This window comes from Bison bison, unplaced genomic scaffold (genome assembly GCF_000754665.1).
Source record: "Bison bison bison isolate TAMUID 2011002044 unplaced genomic scaffold, Bison_UMD1.0 scf7180017864533, whole genome shotgun sequence".
Taxonomy (NCBI): Eukaryota; Metazoa; Chordata; class Mammalia; order Artiodactyla; family Bovidae; genus Bison; species Bison bison.
The window spans coordinates 9,009,573-9,030,000 of NW_011495082.1; the positions used below are offsets into that span (position 1 = coordinate 9,009,573).

The window sequence follows — 20,428 nt, forward strand, 5'->3', positions numbered from 1 at the left end:
GTTCAACGCAGCACTGTTTATAATAGCCAGGACATGGAAGCAACCTAGATGTCCATCAGCAGATGAATGGATAAGAAAGCTGTGGTACATATACACAATGGAGTATTACTCAGCCACTAAAAAGAATACATTTGAATCAGTTCTAATGAGGTGGATGAAACTGGAGCCGATTATACAGAGTGAAGTAAGCCAGAAAGAAAAACACTAATACAGTATACTAACGCATATATATGGAATTTAGAAAGATGGCAACGATAACCCTGTATGCGAGACAGCAAAAGAGACAAGATGTATAGAACAGTCTTTTGGACTCTGTGGGAGAGGGTGGGATGATTTGGGAGAATGGCATTGAAACATGTATAATATCATATAAGAAATGAATCACCAGTCCAGGTTCGATGCAGGATACAGGAAGCTTGGGGCTGGTGCACTGGGATGACCCAGAGGGATGGTATGGGGAGGGAGGTTGGAGATGGGGAACATGTGTACACCTGTGGCAGATTCATGTTGATGTATGGCAAAACCAATACAATATTGTAAAGTAATTAGCCTCCGATTAAAATAAATCAATTTATATTTTAAAAAACCCCAAAGTTCAAAACACCTTAGCACAGTGCTTAGGTTCATTTGTGGTTGCTGCTGCTGCTGCTGCTGCTAAGTTGCTTCAGTCGTGTCCAACTCTATGCGACCCCATAGATGGCAGCCCATCAGGCTCCCCCGTCCCTGGGATTCTCCAGGCAAGAACACTGGACTGGGTTGCCATTTCCTTCTCCAATGCAGGAAAGTGAATAGTGAAAGTGAAGTCGCTCAGTCATGTCCGATTCTTAGTGACCCCATGGACTGCAGCCTACCAGGCTCCTCCGTCCATGGGATTTTCCAGGCAAGAGTACTGGAGTGGGGTGCCATTGCTACCTTTATTAATATAGTTAAGACCTATTACCTGCTTACTATGTGCCAGGAATGAGTCTTGTCCCTTTACATGTTTCAACCCACCAACACTTCAAAATGATTTCTCACTATAGTGTGTCATTATTTTATACTACTAGGTCAAATGGAAAGGAATCTGCCTGCAATGCAGGAGACCAGGGTTTGATCCCTGGGTTGGGAAGATCCTCTGGAGAAGGGAATGGCGATTCACTCCAGTATTTTTGCCTGGAGAATTCCACGGACAGAGAAACCTGGCTGGCTACAGTTCGTGGGGTTGCAAAGAGTTGGACACGACTGAGTGACTAACACATACACGCATTCTCTAAATGACAGTTATGACAGCATTGCCACTTGTACTCCCAACTCAGGAATTTGCAGGGCTGCTGTGTTGCAGAACTCCAGGTGTGAAGGGTGCTTCCTTGAACTGGCAACCTGCCCGGTACTGTACAGACCGCGTGTTCAGCCTAGCACTGCGGGATTTGATTTTCTGACATTTGTACACTTCATGCTTTTATGCATTCTTTTTCATATCCCTGGTTTTCTAGGCAGTTCCTCTGACCTGTGTTAAAGTCCAACTCTGGAAAAGGCAATATTTACAGTCTATTTTTTTTTTTTTTTCAGAGAATACAAATTGAAAGTAGAGTCTGTCTTAGGCTGGCACAGGGAATCATACTTCAGGGGCAAAACAACACAGTGGAGGTCTTTAAATGATGGCATCATGTGGGCTACACCCTGGGACTCCTCCAGATAGCCACCAGCAGCGCCTGCATAGCCTGAACACGTGACAAGTATGAATACAAAGCAGCAGCACCCTCGGTCACTGTGTTTAGGAGGTAGTGCAGTATTTTTTGATAAGTCAAATGCATGATTCCAAGAAAAGCCCAAAGCTTTCAGTGTTACACAGAAGATCACCTAAGAGAGTTTCCGAATTTTATGGGCTGACTCTGCTTTAGACTTTCACCTTTAATTATATTCTCATTATGGAAGTATGCACAAATTATAAAGTCCAAACAATTCACTTCCTCTTTGCTCCTGTCTGACACATTAATCCTATACAGTGTAACAAGGCTCAGGATTATTTGACATCTGTAGACACTACAAAGTGATCACCGCAGGTCTAGCTACCATCCATCACCATATAGTTGATCCCCTTCTTGCATTTCACACACCTCTCCTCACCTGGTTCCCCTCCGGTAATCAGTACTCCTTCCTCTGCATCTTTTGTTTGTTTTGCTTTTTTAGATTTCACAGATGAGTGAAATCATTTTATGCTTCCATGCTGCATCTGACTTATGTAACTCAGCATAACACCAAACCTGTGTTGGAGCAGATGCTGCTGGTGCCCGGCCATCTCCTGCCTGCAGTCAGTTTTCCTAAACACCAAAGACATTCGACCTCCATCTCCTCCTCAAGCATTTATGGTTTTAGGAGCATGTTTGGCCTGTGTATGTGCCAGGCCACAGGTGCCGGAACCTTGGGAGCAGGCCTCAGCAAACGGCAAATTAGGATTGTCAAATAAATAGCCTGTCTTCTCGGCTTCTTACTGAAACTTGTTGGGGGCATCCATACCCTGTTCCAGAGGTCCCTAAAGGTAACCTGCTGCTTCGTCCAGCCTCTACTGGCCTCTTTCCTTCCCTGTTTCATCCTCACCCTTCCTGCTGTGTTCTCAGATTATTACACAGAGAAGCACAAATCCCTGTCTCAGGCTATGCTTCCAGAGCCCCCAACCTAAAGCACAAGGTCTTTCTTCTATTACAGCCTGCTATTAAGATGTGCAAGTAAATTGACTGAAGTCTGAGAATTTTTAAATTTGAATGTACTTTTTTTAGAAAAGCAATTTCTTTCAGTTATTCTTATAATTCATACTCAGAGTCTTCTTTAGTCCAAAACAAAGCTTCGTTCATTCTTTTCTAAATGTAATGAGGAACTGTTCCTCGATAATTTTGTCAAGAGATAATATATTCTCAAAACTCAAGAAAATTTAGAAAAGCACAGTTATACAACTTTGTAGTCATTGGCTCTCAGTGCCTTTTGTTGCAAAACTGTACTCTTTCAAAATTTGAAACAACCCATTTTCCCACATCTGAAAGATGTTTGTGAATGACAAATTGGTCATTCTTTAACAGGGAAGAAAATTTCACTTGCGACTATAATTGTAAAACATCTACACACATTCACAGTGGACAGCATCCATCCATGCTTAATAGAAAGGTAAACCAAATAACCAGGGCATAATAAATGATGAACTATAGGCCATACAGATGAGTATCTCTTTTTTCCCAGAACCATTCTCTTTCTTTTCTTTTCTGGTTGTGCCACATGGCTTGTGGGATCTTACTTCCCTGACCAGTGATTGAACCTGTGCCCTAGCATTGGAATTGTCAAGCCTTAGCTACGGGACTGTCAAGCCCCACTCTTTTCATTCTAAGGTTGACGGGTGTCAGGCTGCACCCCAAAAGTGCCCTACATCTGCCCAGCTTTAAGACTGAAAAGGAGTCAGGAGTCAGTGAAAGAGACATTAGAGGGAAGGAGAGAGTGGGTTGAATTGAGAGAGTAGCACTGAAACACAGACATTACCATGTGTAAAACAGATACGGCAGTGGGAGTTTGCTGTGTGATGCTCTGTGATAACCTAGAGGGGTGGGATGGGGTAGGAAGGAAATTCAAGAAGGAGGGGACATATGTATACCTATGGCTGATTCATGTTGACATATGACAGACTAACACAACATTATAAAGCAATTATCCTCAAACATTTAAAAAAAAAAGACACATTAGTGGTTTAATGGATAGGGTGTGTTGCAAGTCTGAAAGCAAAATCCTGGAGCAACACACCACCACATACAGGTTTTACAGTGAGATGGAAGGGAGAGGGAGGTTACCAGTTAAAGGGGGATTTGATGTTACATCAGCTCATCAATTCATTAGTCACCAGGGAAACCAGCAGAGGTGCACACCCTTCAGTGACCCTTTGATAAACTCTCACAGTGGAGCCCTTCAGACCTGAAGATTAGCACAATCACTAGCTGGGGCTGCGGGAGGGTGGGGATGTTGTGGGCAAGCAGGAAGGCGGTTATGACTGAGGTCTATGATTAAGGGAAGGGCAGTCAAAGCCTTTGACTGTGTGGATCACAACAAACTGCAGAAAATTCTGCAAGAGATGGGAATACCAGACCACCTGTCTTGCCTCTTGAGAAATCTGTCAGGAAGCAACAGTTAGAAGTGGACATGGAACAACAGACTGGTTCCAAATAGGAAAAGGATCACGTTAAGGCTGTATATTGTTACTCTGCTTATTTAACTTATATGTAGAGTACATCATGAGAAACACTGGGCTGGAAGAAGCACAAGCTGGAATCAAGATTGCCAGGAGAAATATCAATAACCTCAGATATGCAGATGACACCACCCTTATGGCAGACAGCAAACAGGAACTAAAGAGCCTCTTGATGAAAGTGAAAGAGGAGAGTGAAAAAGTTGGCTTAAAGCTCAACATTCAGAAAACTAAGATCATGGCATCTGGTCCCATCATTTCATGGCAAAAAGATGGGGAAAGAGTGGCAGACTTTATTTTTGGGGGCTCCAAAATTACTGAAGTTGGTGACTGTAGCCATGAAATTAAAAGATGCTTACTCCTTGGAAGGAAAGTTATGATCAACCTAGACAGCATATTAAAAAGCAGAGACATTACTTTGCCAACAAAGGTCCATCTAGTCGAGGCTATGGTTTTTTCCAGTAGTCATGTATGGATGTGAGAGTTGGACTATAAAGAAAGCTGAGCACCAAAGAATTCATGCTTTTGGACTGTGGTGTTGGAGAAGACTCTTGAAAGTCCCTTGGACTGCAAGGACATCCAACCAGTCCATCCTAAGGGAAATCAGTCCTGAATATTCATTGGAAGGACTGATGTTGAAGCTGAAACTCCAATCCTTTGGCCACCTGATGCAAAGAGCTGACTCATTTGAAAAGACCCTCATGCTGGGAAAGATTGAAGGCAGGAGGAGAAGGGGACAACAGAGGATGAGATGGTTGGATGGCATCACCGACTCAACGGGCATGAGTTTGAGTAAACTCTGGGAGATGGTGATTGACAGGGAGGCCTGGCGTGCTGCAGTCCATGGAGTCACGAAGAGTTGGACACGACTGAGTGACTGAACTGAACTGAAATTTACTCTAATCATACCTCAATAAAATTAGGGTGAAAAAATTACATAAAATCATTTTTTAAAAGGGGTTTAGGTATAATAGAGAACTTGTAGCTTAGAAAGAAAAATGGTAGTAAAAATTTAATGCTTTGTGCATAGAAGGAAGGTTTTGCCTCGTCCAAACTGAATGCATACTTTCAAAAGAGTCTGCTTTTCTGGTGATGTTGTGTATTTTATGACCACGGTCATTTATTTAAAAAAACAAGCAAACAGAAAGAATAATAAGGGTCCGTCATGTCTGTTGTGTTGCTGTTGTTTAGTTGCTCAGTCGTGTCCAATTCTTTTTGATCCCATGGACTCCCGCCAGGGTCCTCTGTCTATGGATTTTCCAAGGCAAGAATACTGTCATGTCTAGACAATCTAAAATCACTAAACTATTTATTGTTTTTTCTCTGTTATGGCTGCTATAAAGTGTTGTTACTTTGACTGGAAACATAAAAGGTTGTAGCTACTTCTCATCCATGAGCATTTGTGTGCTCTGGTTTTGGTTTTCTTCCAAGGTCAGGCCCTAAATTTGGATGAACAAATCTGACAGGGTATTTTATACCCAAAGCAACGTTTATGCTGCTTTAACAGCTGCTAGGTAACACCAAAGGCTTGAAGTTATCTCACCTTGAAACCTTTCTTGTGGTACTAGAGCAAGGAGGGGCCAACTGATACAATTAGATACATGAATGCCCTCTATTTTGTTATGTTCTCAATGCTGGCCCCAGGGTGGGGAAAGCTTTTCCCCCTTCTTCCTGAGAATATGCTGCTGCTGCTGCTCCTAAGTCCCCTCAGTCATGTCCGACTCTGTGCGATCCCATAGACGGCAGCCCACCAGGCTCCCCCGTCCCTGGGATTCTCCAGGCAAGAACACTGGAGTGGGTTGCCATTTCCTTCTCCAATGCATGAAAGTGAAAAGTGAAAGTGAAATCACTCAGTCATGTCCGACTCTTAGCGACCCCATGGACTGCAGCCCACCAGGCTCTGGAGTGGGGTGCCATTGCCTTCTCCCCCTGAGAATATGACCTTTGGTTAACTCTTTATGTCCTTATAAACCTCAGTAGATAGTATGTCAACTATGTTGCTAAGCAACACAAGGTAAAAAGGATGCCCTGGTTGGTAAATTTCATCTGGCCTGGGAGAAGTAGAAGCATCTGTTAGGAAGCCAAATCTTTGGGATTTCCAAATGTAATACTTGTAACTGGGCAGGTCCCTGGAAACTATGCTTATGAAGCAGTTATAAAAGATTCTAGCTCCTATGAGAAAGAAGCTTTGATATCATAGAGGCTCCCGCATTTGTTCAATGTCATCTTATCTTTTTCCATCTGCATAGTGTTGCTGCTGCTGCTGCTAAGTCACTTCAGTCGTGTCTGACTCTGTGCAACCCCACAAACGGCAGCCCACCAGGCTCCCCTGTCCCTGGGATTCTCCAGACAAGAACACTGGAGTGGGTTGCCATTGCCTTCTCCAATGCATGAAAGTGAAAAGTGAAAGTGAAGTCGCTCAGTCATGTCAGACTCTTAGCGACCCCATGGACTGCAACCTACCAGGCTCCTCCATCCATGGGATTTTCCAGGCAAGAGTACTGGAGTGGGGTGCCATTGCCTTCTCCCTGCATTGTGTTGCCTAGTAGCTAAGGTAAAGAACTCCTGGGTGACTGCAGGGCCTGCTGCAGGTACAGCAGGAAGGGACAGCTGAGACTGTCCTGCTGCTGAGCCACGGTTCCTGCCCTGTATACTCCTGAAGCACTGTCAAGTGTGGCCTGGATGGTCTTGTGGGTCTGATGTTCAGCTGAATGTAGGAGGTCAAAATAGGCATGCTGCTGCTGCTGCTGCTGCTAAGTCGAGTCAGTCGTGTCCAACTCTGTGCAACCCCATAGACGGCAGCCCACCAGGCTCCCCCGACCCTGGGATTCTCCAGGCAAGAATACTGGAGTGGGTTGCCATTTCCTTCTCCAATGCATGAAAGTGAAAAGTGAAAGTGAAGTCGCTCAGTCCTATACGACTCTTTGTGACCCTGTGGACTGCAGCCTACAGGCTCCTCTGTCTCTGGGATTTTCCAGGCAAGAGTACTGGAGTAGGTTGCCATTGCCTTCTCCCAAAATGGGCATAGAATATTCTCTTTGGACAGAGGAGCCTGGTGGGCGACAGTCCATTGGTTGCAAACAGTTGGACATGACTTAGAAACTACACACAACATAATTCTTTTGGGGGATAGGAAAAATGCTTCAAAACAAAAAAGAAAATCTTGGCCTACCCAAGGTCAGTTTTGTACCAATAAAGTATTAGTTTTGACATGATATTATAGACCCCATTGGGGTGAGGGGAAGCAAGTTCACACTCATACACTCGGGATGACATAATGGCTGTCAATAAACTGACTTTGAGGAAGAATTTTATTCGCAGTTTTAAAATGCTTTTATCCATTGGACATGATTTTGGTGTACACTCTACAGTACTGACTGCACGACACTGGATATTTACCAAAGCCTTCACTGTCCATAACGTATTTTCCCTTCGGGTAATCATCACCTGATTACCTGTTGCCCAAAGCTTATGTGATCATTTCCAATAGGAGATTTTACTCTCTTTCATTCTGGTATGATTGGTTTCTATAATAAATTAACCAGAAGCATTCTGTCTACCATCAACATATGGCCTCTGTTTTCCCCTCTTGCTTGCCTACAAATTCCTGCTTAAGCTAAAGATTAGACATGTCTTTTGCAAAGATTAGAAAAAAAGGAAAAGGAAAAGGCAGAGGAAACAGAGATCAAATTGCCAATATCTGTTGGGTCATCAAAAAAGCAAGAGAATATCAGTAAAACATCTACTTCTGATTTATTCATTATGCCAAAGTCTTTGACTGTGTAAATCACCACACACTGTAGAAAATTCTTAAAGAGATGGGAATGCCAGACCAACTTACCTGCATCCTGAGAAATCTGTATACAGGTCAAGAAGCAAGTTAGAACTGGACAATTTAGAACAACAGACTGATTCCAAATTGGGAAAGGAGTATGTCAAGGCTGTATATTGTCACCCTGCTTATTTAACTTACATGCAGAGTACATCATGAGAAATGTTGGGCTGGATTAAGCACAAGCTGTAATCAAGATTGCCAGGAGAAATATCAATAACCTCAGATACGCAGATGACACCACCCTTATGGTAGAAAGCAAAGAAGAACTAAAGAGCCTCTTGATGAAAGTGAAAGAGGAGACTGAAAAAGCTGGCTTAAAGGTCAAGATTCAAAAAACTAAGATCATGGCATATGGTCCCATGACTTCATGGCAAATAGATGGGGAAACAATGGAAACAGTGAGAGACTTTATTTTTTTGGACTTCAAAATCACTGCAGATGGTGACTGCAGTGTCTGTGAAATTAAATTAAATTTCATTCTTTTTGTGAAGTTAAAAGACACTTGCTCCTTGAAAGAAAAGCTATGACCAACCTAGACAGCATATTAAAAAGCAGAGACATTACTTTGCTGACAAGGTCCGTCTAGTCAAAGCTATGGTTTTTCCTGTAGTCATGTGTAGATGTGATAGTTGGACTATACAGAAAGCTAAGTGCTGAAGAATTGATGCTTTTGAACTGTGGTGTTGGACAAGACTCTTGAGAGTCCCTTGAACTGCAAGGAGATCCAACCAGTCCATCCTAAAGGAAATCAGTCCTGAATATTCATTGGAAGGACTGATGCTGAAGGTGAAACTCAAATACTTGGGCCATCTGATGTGAAGAACTGATTCCTTGGAAAAGACCCTGATGCTGGGAAAAATTTAAGGCAGGAGGAGAAAGGGATGACAGAGGATGAGATGGTTGGATGGCATCACCGACTTGATGGACACGAGTTTGAGCAAGCTCTGGGAGTTGGTGATGGACAGGGAGGCCTGGTGTGCTGCAGTCCATGGAGTCGCAAAAGTTGGACATGACTGAGCAACTGAACTGAACTGAGAAAGTAAATCTCAGAAGTTGGTGGAGAAGACTGTTGATGCTCCTAAGAATAAACCCATGGCTGAGGTTTACAAATGCAAGCTGAGACTGCCATGAAAAGAAATACTTGACCAACTGATCCAGGGCACTTTCAAAGTTAAGATTTCCAAGACTATTTTGGTCCAAAACCAGATGTCTTCGTGAAAGTAGACGGCTAACCCAAGATCAACAGAAAAAGAAATAGTAGCTTGTAACGGAGAAGGCGATGGCACCCCACTCCAGTACTCTTGCCTAGAAAATCCCATGGATGGAGGAGCCTGGTGGGCTGCAGTCCATGGGGGTGGAGAAGAGTCGGACACGACTGAGCGACTTCACTTTCACTTCTCACTTTCATGCATTGGAGAAGGAAATGGCAACCCACTCCAGTGTTCCTGCCTGGAGAATCCCAGGGACGGGGCAGGCCTGGTGGGCTGCCATCTGTGGGGTCGCACAGAGTCGGACACGACTCAAGTGACTCAGCAGCAGCAGCAGCAGCTAATAAAAGCAAAAAGAAACACCCAATTGTAGTTATTTGCTTTAGAATGTCATTTTTAATGATTTATTTTATGATAAGCACTAATAAAGCCCAGTAGAACTTTTCACTGTCTCTCTAATTCCAAATTTAGAAGACTAACTAGAATGAATGCTGGCTCTTAAAATAATCTTAATTAATGAGCCTATAACCTTATATACTGCTGCTGCTGCTGCTAAGTTGCTTCAGTCGTGTCCGACTCTGTGCGACCCCATAGATGGCAGCCCACCAGGCTCCCCCGACCCTGGGATTCTCCAGGCAAGAACACTGGAGTGGGTTGCCATTTCCTTCTCCAATGCATGAGAGTGAAAAGTGAAAGCGAAGTCACCTTATATAGGTTTGACTATATCAAATAGTTGTACCAAAAATGTATACCTATTCTTATTTGGTAAATGGTTCCAATGACATTTCAAAATTTATGAAAAAGGTAATTTTGCATACTTCATATGATCTAATTTCAGAGAACACATAATTAAGTTCCTGAACTTATACTCTCTCTATAGGCACAATACACTGAAATCCATGAACACATACAATCTCCTTTATACTTACGTCAAGGAGAATATCCTTTAAGAAATCTAAATATGGAAAACTATGTATACAAGTTAATTAACCTCAAGTGAATTTAAGGACACTATTTCTAATATTGGAACTCAGAGATGCACTTTTAAAATGAGTTAAGCTTAAAATCAGCCTTTGTTACAGATGCTGAATTAAACTATACTTATTATAAATTGAATTCATCTATAAATAATAAAATCATATTTCAAATAAAAACCCACCAGTGTCAAAGTCTATGCAGATTCTGAAGAACATATGATATGTATTGATTGGCCTTGTCTATCAACTCCTGAGAACAGTGTCAGGCATTGTACACTGTTCCTTTCATGGGCCTTTTTACTTTTCATGGCAATGTGGTTTTTTGTAAAGGTTAAATAAAAATGGGTTCTTCTTCCAATCTAGAAATAATTAGGCAAAGCAAATTTGTTATCATAATAGCAGGAGAGATAGCACCTTTAAAAGTGAACCTAACGTTGCCAGGTGTGATATGACAGCATTTCATATGTGGAAACATCTTTGGGGTTTCTTCAGGAAGTTGGTATAGGGTTTGCTCTATGGCTTAAGGAGTTCTGGATTTACATTCACTAAAAGATGGCATCTTTTGGCAAACCATGGGAATTTTGAAGAAAGGAATACCTCCACGTATGCAGTGCTGCAGAGAGCCTAGGGAACTGCCCGGGTTCTTTGCCTCTGGCTCAGAATAAAGGAAGTGCTAAGACTAATATAGGACTGCCCTGCTGATCCAGTAGTTAAGAATCCTTCTGCCAAGGCAGGGGACGTGGCTTTGGTCCCTAGTCCGGGAAGATTCCACACACCTCAGGACAACTAAGCTTGTGCGCTACAGCTACTGAGCACAGGCCCCAGAGCCCATGTTCTGCAACAAGAGGAGCCATCACACGAGCAGCCTGCACAATCAGAGAAAGCCCCCGGCAGCAACGAAGACCCAGAGCAGCCCGAAGTAAGATTTTTATTTTAAAAAAGACCAGTATAAAAAGCTTTCTAGCAAAAAGATATAGTCTAGGAGTCATTTACAAAATCTCAAGGTAGAAGTTCATTCTGAAGATTTAGTAATTATGTAGCTCTAGTTATACTAACATGAAATAAGGGAATCTTTATGTGTCAATGAGTGGTTTTTTTGCACCTATGAAAACAAGACAAACACAATAGAACATATGTGTTCTGCAGAAGCATATGCTATAAATGTATATATGCACACAGTGGATATATATTATAATATGTGTGTATATATATATATATTTGAGGCTTAAGATCATAGTGAAAAATCTATCAATAAAACTGAGTCACTAACATTAAAAAATATCCTCAATGGTAGGAAACTGGTGGAAGCTATAACGTTAACATCTTTGCTTGTGCCTATATTGAGTAAAATAAGCCTATAGTTGATTCCACCACTTGTAAGAACTGCAAAAATCGATTGACTAGCAATACATACAATTCACAACCTCAGCAGAGAAATGCAGCATGACAGACCTTTTCTTGATCAAAATAGCTTGTTTAAAGACTGTATAAACCTAAAGAAGGGGCTGCCAAGAAAAGTATCTCAGAGTCGCTCAGATACACACCTTTCTCTGATGATATAAATTGCAATTTCCTTCTGGGAAAAAACAGGAACACTCATGATGCTTAAATTTATGGTCAACTTTAATGGGATTAAGATTTTTTTCTAAGACACATGAGTACATACTATGTCTGTAAAATCAGGACCCTTGTAACAGTGAAATGAGATAATATTATGCAAGTCAAAGGGGAAAAAACAGAACTGCCCCCAGGCAAGCCCGGATATATGGCAATCTGACCATAAAAGAAATTTGCAAGGGTCAAAACCAAAGAGGACCCTAAACACCAAGCGGTGAACAAATGTGTGGGGTGGAAGCCGCTCTAATGGTCAGTCCTATTCAGATTATACATGTATGGACACATTAAACATTACTCCTGATACACAATACATATTAGAAACATTACTATGCCTATCCACTCAATGAATAAACCTCTAAAAGTTTTCATAAGTCACACTCTAATAACAAAATTTCTGGCAGATTCTCCAACCTGAAAAGGGCTATTTTTACACTTAGAATATGTTTAATTTTTATCAAGACAATTTTTGAAACAGAAAAAAAAAAAAGTTTTCTAATTTACTGTCTCAGATCTGGCTTTCTTAAAACTGGTATTAAGTTCTCAATTAGTGAGGCTTTCCCAAATAGTGAGAAAACTGAAGCTTGTCAGGGGATGAGCTTCTCAATCCTTTCCCATCTATCAGGTTCCTAAAGTTCTTACTCCAATCTGAAAACTGTTCTCAGAACACATGGAAACTTTCCTTTCACACTGACACATCAGAGTCACAGTGCAGACTGCAGGGGTTTCAGTGTGGAGTGAATGAAATTCTCTACCTCAATGCAGGGATTTCGAACACTGTTAAAAATAGAATTACAATAAACAAGTTCATGTGGATCACTTTTTTATTTTTTAAATTTGTTCCTGGTATTTGAAGAGAATTGTCCTCTGTTGTGAGCTGACCTGTGTGTATGTGTGTGCACGCTCAGTCACTTCAGTTGTGTCTGAAGCTTTGTGACCCCACGGACTGTAGCCCACCAGGCTTCTCTGTCTGTGGGATTCTCCAGGCAAGAATACTGGAGTGGGTTGCCATGCCCTCCTCCAGGGAGTTGGCCTGGGTCCTCCCAAAGAATGTGTCCAATTCCTAACTCCCAGTACCTATGAAACTTATTCAGAAATGGGCTTTTTCATCAAATGTCTCTAGAGTTCAGCCAGATCTTTTTAACCTTTGAACAATCAAAACTTCTCAAAGCCTCAGGGAACTGAAATGATTTATGAACATTCAAAGTTGCTAAACTTTTCACAGTTGTTCTCGCAAAAACTGTCTACATTATCTTGTATTACCATACTGATTTTGACCCCCAAATAATTTATTTCCGAAAAAAGAAATGAGGTTTCTGCAGATAAAATACTTAAGGACTTTGAGATGAGATCATCCTGGATTTAGGGTGTGCCCTAAAACTCAATGACTGCTATCATTATGAGAGAAAGAGGATGGAAGTTTGAGGCAGGAAAACAGAGGAGGATGCCATGTAGAGATGGAAGCAAAGATTGGAGTGATGCTGCCCCAAGTCAAGGAATGCCTGGGGCCACTGGAAGCTGGAAGAGGCGAGGAAGAATTCTTTGCAAAAGCCTTTGGAAGGACTATTTCCTACCACAACTTTGATTTCTTTGATTCTCAGACTCCAAAACTGAGAGAAGAAACTTCTGTTGTTTTAAGCTACCAAATTTTGGGTAATATGTTAAGGCAGCCCTGGGAAATGAATACAGCCTCCACAATACAAATTTCAAGGACTTAAACCGTAGAGAATTTGCTCTCACCAGGCATGTCTACACAGATTGCTCTTACTTTTCTAACAACATAAATAATCTTGTCAAGACATGACTTTCAAAATGTGATAGATGATAATACAGTCCTGGAAAGCCAAACCTAATTAAAATATAAATGGCATTTTGAAAAGTAACTAGGCATGACAATTGCCAAAGGGCTGCTAGAGAAAACAAGGAACTCTGTTAAACTGGAACTTCAAATAAAGAATAAATAATTTTTTAGTATAAGAATACTCCAAGTAGTGTATTATTTCTTTTTCATTGAATAAATTTGACATGCAAAATAGTATACATTTAAGATGTACAGCATGTTACTTTGATATATTTACATATTGTATAATAATATGTTTATCATTATGATGTTTATCACATTACATAATTATAGTACAATGTTATTGTCTATATTCATTATACCATGGATTAGATTCATGAGATTTATTTACATTAAAAGATAATGGATTATTTGAAATTCAAATTTAAGCATCATGTTGGGACTTCCCTGTGGTCCAGTGGCTAAGACTCCATGCTCTCAATGCAGGAGGCATGGGTTTGACTCCTGGTCTGGGGACTATCCTTGTGGCTCAGCTGGTAAAGAATCCACCTGCAATACAGCAGACCTGGGTTCGATTCCTGGGTTGGGAAGATCCCCTGGAGAAGGGAAAGGCTACCCACTCCAGTATTCTGGCCTGGAGAATTCCATGGACTATACAGTTCATGGGGTCGCAAAGAGTCGGACATGACTGAGTGACTTTCACATTCACCTTCTGGGAACTAAGGTCTCACATACCACACTGTACAGCCAAGCAAAAAAAAAAAAAAAACGCAAGGCATCGTGTGTTTTTGTTTGTGAAATCTGGAACCCTGCAGTTGCAAAGAGAAACTGCACATCTCACTCAGTCACAAAGCTAATAAAATGTGGAGATTGGCTTTGAAATTATGTACAACAGACTCTCCAAGGTCATGTGCTTTCTGGTCCATGAGGCTGTTAAAGCAGGTATAATAAAATGTAGGAAAAAGTAGTAGCGCTCCCCAGAGCTATCTGGTTGTTCTGTAAAACAGGTTATAAAAGTGGAAGAATGACGGCCAGTTACGACTGCTCAGTGCCCACCATGTATAAAAATTCTGATATAAAGTTCAAACAACCTTCTAGTGACCATGCGGATGGTTGAAATGAGTTTTCCCTTCCATTATTTAGTGCAAGGATGACAGGGGACACAGGCATTTGGGCTTTGCTGGGCAGTACGTGAGGGCATCAATGTAATAAATAACAAGAGAGTGCAATCTCTGCTAATTCTAACAGTTACACAAATATTTTTGCCTATAGTTACATTTCCCCAAAATCCACAAGGTGCCCAGCCATCATTTAGTCTGAAAATTGCAATACTTTTTGAACTCCGACATTCCCTGAACCAGCAGCTCTCCCATTTTCCTTTCCTTCTCCAGTTCCACATTCATAATCCCAAAACTATATTCCCACAAGACCCGCTTGTTTCCCCGCTTGTTTTCTCACTGTGAACTACCCATCTCCATCTAATTATCATATATACATGTCCCAGTGCTATCTATCCAATCATATGTTTAACATCATCTGTTATTTACAGGTGAATCTACGATGTTTTAATCAATCCCAAACTTAACTCAGGTTGTTTCCTCTGTTTATATATCTCCTCTCATATCTACCAAATAAAAACTTCATAAATGTCAGGCAAGTGAGTAAGACAGTGAAGCTGGGATAGAGTTTGCATTTTAAACACTTTGGGATAGTCTTCACTTCTGTAAAGTAGTATTTTCTCTCCGTTATTTCTTAGGAACATGGTCATCTCATTTTATCTCTCAAAAGTTCCTATTTGGACAGAGATGTCTATAGAGAATAATTTGCTACTACAAAAAAGACAGTGGTACACACACGATGCCATCCAGACTCACAACTGTGAACACGTGAATGGAGGAACAAGATGGTGCGTGCCTTGCCCAAGGGACAGCTGCTAAGTAGCTCAGATTACTGGCATCATATGTTGCCAGAGTTTGCCTGATGTTTTCTCAGGACGACACTGACTTTATGCATTGCTGACAAGAATGCCACAGACAGGATGTATCTTTCCCAACGCATCAGATCAGGAGGTCCATTATGTCTGTTGGTCTCCTTACTGCTGATGTTAACTTTGCACTTGGTTAAAGGGATGTCTTCCAAGTTTTTCTACTGTAAAGTAACCTTTTCCCCTTTGTAATTCATACATATCTTGTGGGAGAAATACTCTGAAATGATGCAAATGGCCAGTTTCTCATCATAATCTTGCATATATAGTTGGTAGCTCAGCTGTAAAGCATCCACCTGCCAATGTAGGAGGCACGGGTTCAATCCCTGGGTTGCAAAGATCCTCTGGAGAAGGAAATGGCAACCCACTCCAGTATTCTTGCCTGGGAAATCCCATGGACAGAGGAACCTGGCAGACTACAGTCCATAGGGTCATGAAGAGTCAGATACGACTAAGATTCTAAATAACAATTTTAGCATCGGTGGATGATTATTGCCTATAATAATTATTACAGTGATGCTTGTCAAAAGGTGATCTCCTATTCCTATTTTCACACCTACATTTGTTCATTAGAATTCCACCATGAGGAAAAGCTTTACCTTATCCCACATTTATTCAGTTATGTATTTATCATGATACACAGTTATCTACGAGCTCATAGACATCTATAGTATTCTATGTGTTATAATGTATGATTACCACTATTTATTTTGTTGCTGAAATGTACCAGCTTTGATCATCAGGAACGCCTTTAAGTTGGCTCCTATTTTGTTTTGACATTCTGCCATCCATTTTTGAGTACCTTATTTTTTGGCACTGCAAAATGTCCTAGGCTTGTCTTGTACTTTCCCTGCCCTAGATCTGCAATCAACCATTTTACCAGGAACCCTGCTTACTTTTATGGGGGAATTGTATTTAGAAACCAAGATCTGGGCCAAAAGTGTACAGATTTCCACTTTGTCATTACACCTTTGTGATGGCTTCTAGGTCCCCTCAGCAGATAGATTATACACACCCCTATCCATCTTAATTCCTATCTGTATATATAAGAAGCCATAAGTTCCTACTGCTACCTTTCTAACACAGCAAGGTACATCCTAGCTTTCTCCCATTCCATGTATGTAACTTCTTTCTCCAACAGTAAGAAATCTGGCTCTTTCATCTACAATATATCTACTTAGTTGTCCATTACTAGTATATTCAGTAAGTAGTTTCAGAATTGATAATCATGCTTTGAAGTACATTAGTTATATCTAGTTCTTTTTGTCTTGAGTTTTACAGTGTATAATCCAAACATGGTTTTACTTAATCACTTAGATTAGTTGTTTTATTTCCCATCCCCCTGAGGTGTGGTTATGGTTAAATATCAACCAGGATGTGGGAATCTATCATCAATCTATCCATCCATCCATCCATCTACTCATTCATTTCTTTCTGTAATACTGCTGTCATTATAGAGTTAGAATCATATAAGAAAGTTCATTGAAGAAAATGTCAGTAAACTTCTTCCTTATCCTTTTTACCCCATTCCTATCCTATATTCTAAACCCCTATTCTTACAGATATTGTACATTGTTATCAGTCTCATTCATTTCTGGATTTTACTTCTGATATTTCTTTTTGAAGAAATGAACAGCTAATGCATAATCCCTTATACTCCATTCTTACCTAAATTTCATACTGTTGCTATTCTTAGCACTTTGACTTTTCACTTAATAATAAATCCAGTAACTCCATATCAGTTCCTAGAGATTTTTCTTATTTATTTTACAGTTGCATATTATTTCATCCTGCAAATGTACTAAGGCTTATTTAACCATCTCTTCTATTCACGGGGATTTTGTAATTACAAAAAAATTGCAATAAATAATTATGTGCTTATGTATTTAATATTATTGGGAGGACATATCAAGGTCTAAAATTTTGATCACCTGATGCCTATTTCAATTTCATTTTAGGTCAAATGATGTAATTAAGATTGTTCTGAAGACTAAAAATGATTTATATATATATAGTGAAATACTATGTTAATAGCATTATTCTTTTTCCTCCAAGCTAACTATAACTTCTTTTGAGACCATCATTTCAATTCCATAAATATTTGTCTTCAGCTACTAAAAGAGAAAAAACTAAAAGTGTTCATTGCTCAGTTGTGTGCAACTCTTTGCAACCCCATGGACCATAGCCTGCCAACCAGATGGTTAATTATGAAAATTCCCCCATGTTTATATTCTAACTTTTCTAATCATACCTTCATTCATTAACAATATTTTGATATTTACTAGTTTTTACTTAAATCTATTATTTGTATCATTTCTAATCTTAAAAACCCCACTGCTACATTAATCATTTTCTCTATTTTATGTTTGTAGAGATAGGAAGGTCTTCCTTGGTGACTCAGATGGTAAAGAGCCTTCCTGCAAATGCAGGAGACCCGGGGTCAATCCCTTGGTTGGGAAGATCCCCTGGAGAATGGCATGGCAACCCACTCCAGTATTCTTGCCTGGAGAATCCCCACGGACAGAGGAGCCTGGCGGGCTATAGTCCATGGGGTCGCAGGGAGTCAGACATGACCAATCAGCTGTGATCTTGTTTGCTTCCTTTCACTTCCTAAGTGCAGATATCAGTTAGGGTAGGAGAAGAAAAAATGCAATCCTGTGATGCCAGGAGCACTCAGGGTTATCTGACAAGGAGTTAAGAGGCTAAGGGACTCTCCTCCTTCTCAGTGGGAGGAGTTAAATTCAAACTCAGTTTCCTTTAGGAATGTGGGCCCTCGGGGCCTTCAGATCTCCACATCTGGAAGCTTGAAACATGCAAAAGATGTTAGAAAGTCTGTTTAAGGTATACCTTTTGTCCTACCCCTAATCAGGGTTCAAGGAATAATTAATGTATCCCAAGCTAGTTCATCAGGAGATGGCCTTGGGATATGCAATCCAGGAACTAAACAGTGTTTGCTTTGTCTTCCTTTTCATCATGACCTACAAAATCCTGTTAATCCACCATGGGATTATTGCCAGGTCCAGTCAAGTTTAAGGAAATCCCATGTTGGGAATCTCCAAAGTTTTGGTGAGATGCAGTTTTATGAGATTGTGCAGTTTTGTGAGATTCAATGGAGCAAATCTATGCAGCAAAAAGAATTTCTGGTCTGTGAAAAGGTGAATTCCAATATGGCTTCAAACGTGTGCCTCATCTACTCAACTGACTCTGTCACTAATTATATATAAAATGCAGGGTCTAACTTGTCAGCAATGTGACAGGGACCTCACTGTCTGGGTTGGGATGAGTCCAGAGTTTTCGAACTTGTATCATAACCTCTTTCTCCATGGTCACAGGCGTCAGACATTTTGAGTAACATCACTGAACCCAGACTTCTAAAATTCATATTACAGTTGATCTTTTTTAACTTAAGAAACCACAAGGAAAACAAAGCTTGTCAAAAATACAGAGAATAAGCTTCCAGGTGACACTGTTCTTACCTCCTCGATCTCGGGCAGCTAAACTTTGACCCCGTCTTAATGTGATGTCCAATTGGTACATTCCGGGCTCAGCCAAAGGGACATCTGCATTACTGGTTCCAGCAGTATTTATTTTCTGAAAAGCAAGAAAGATATACAAAAATTAAATTTATTATGTCTATTTTCTCCTGTGAGGGACCATGTATAGCTAAATGCAAACTCTAAAAAACAGTCAATATAATAAATCATCTTGTGAATTCACCCAGTAGCATCATCACCCAGTTCTCTGAAGGTTTTGAAATTCATGAAATTCTTTAGACTCAAAATTAAGACATAGTAGTTACAGGAATTCTTGTTTTGACTCAGATTAGAACAACAAATATAATGTGAAAAACATTTCCCATGGAAAGCCCCACATAATTCAACCAAGGAAGACTAATGCAGAAATAGTGTCTGAAGTAAAGATACAGTCAGTGACGAATGGAGAATAAAGGTGTGTGAGAACAGTTGACTTCCACAAAACTGAGTTGAAAATTAAAATGATTTATTCAGGTGACTTTGTTGATTCATTTATCCACACAAAGGAACTCATACTGATGGATTACACATGTCTATTTTAGCCCCAACATAAAATATGATATAATTATATAGAAATAAATTCACCCAGCATGTTGACAGTACTTGCAAGAAATAAATTCTCAATAGGGCTAAGTTCCTAATGCTGCTTTCTATGGAATAAAAGTGTACAAACTATTTTTAGAATAAAAAAAAATCTCTGCAAGGCTACCTCTATAGAATTTCTTTAGCGACAATATACTAGGCATTGAGTAATAAATGCACTTGCAAGAGGAATAACTGTATACTAAAACAACATAAGAGAAACATACAGTAAAAACTTTAGAGATCATATTTTATACTTCCTGACATGTTGAGCACAGTAGGAAAACTTCTTTACATGTTTGAGATGATTGAAAATTCTTATTTTTTTTCCAATTCAAAAATAAACATACTTTAAAAAAAACTTTTGAAGCTGAATTTTATTATCACATTTATAAAAGTTGTTAAAATATTAAAATACCACCACCTGATTCAAATGCCCACTTCGCCCCACGCATGCATGCTCAGTTGCAGACATCTCTGATTAAATCTTTATTGGTTTCTAACTATCAAGAAATTAGGAAAGGGTTGATATCTGACTTGAGGAAATAATAGGCTCACGCAAATGAAATAAAATATTAATGAGCTTAAATTAAAAATGGGATAGAAATTTAAGTCTTAGAGTATTAATTCCGAATTCCACTGAGAACAACCAGTTAACTCACTTAAGGAAATTAAATGTCCCATAATGTAAGA

General features: G+C 40.1%; 1 protein-coding gene across 9 annotated transcripts in view; it reads right to left on the reverse strand.

Moving 5' to 3' along the window:
* Nucleotides 1-20,428, reverse strand: part of MCTP1 (multiple C2 domains, transmembrane 1) — a 563,225-nt gene that overhangs the window by 287,513 nt on the left and 255,284 nt on the right. For all 9 annotated transcript variants that reach the window (XM_010831935.1, XM_010831934.1, XM_010831936.1 and 6 more), the window contains exon 2: nucleotides 19,097-19,211. In XM_010831935.1, the coding sequence (XP_010830237.1) occupies nucleotides 19,097-19,157 (61 nt within the window). In that variant the 5' untranslated portion in view covers nucleotides 19,158-19,211. The remainder of the gene's footprint in view (nucleotides 1-19,096; nucleotides 19,212-20,428) is intronic.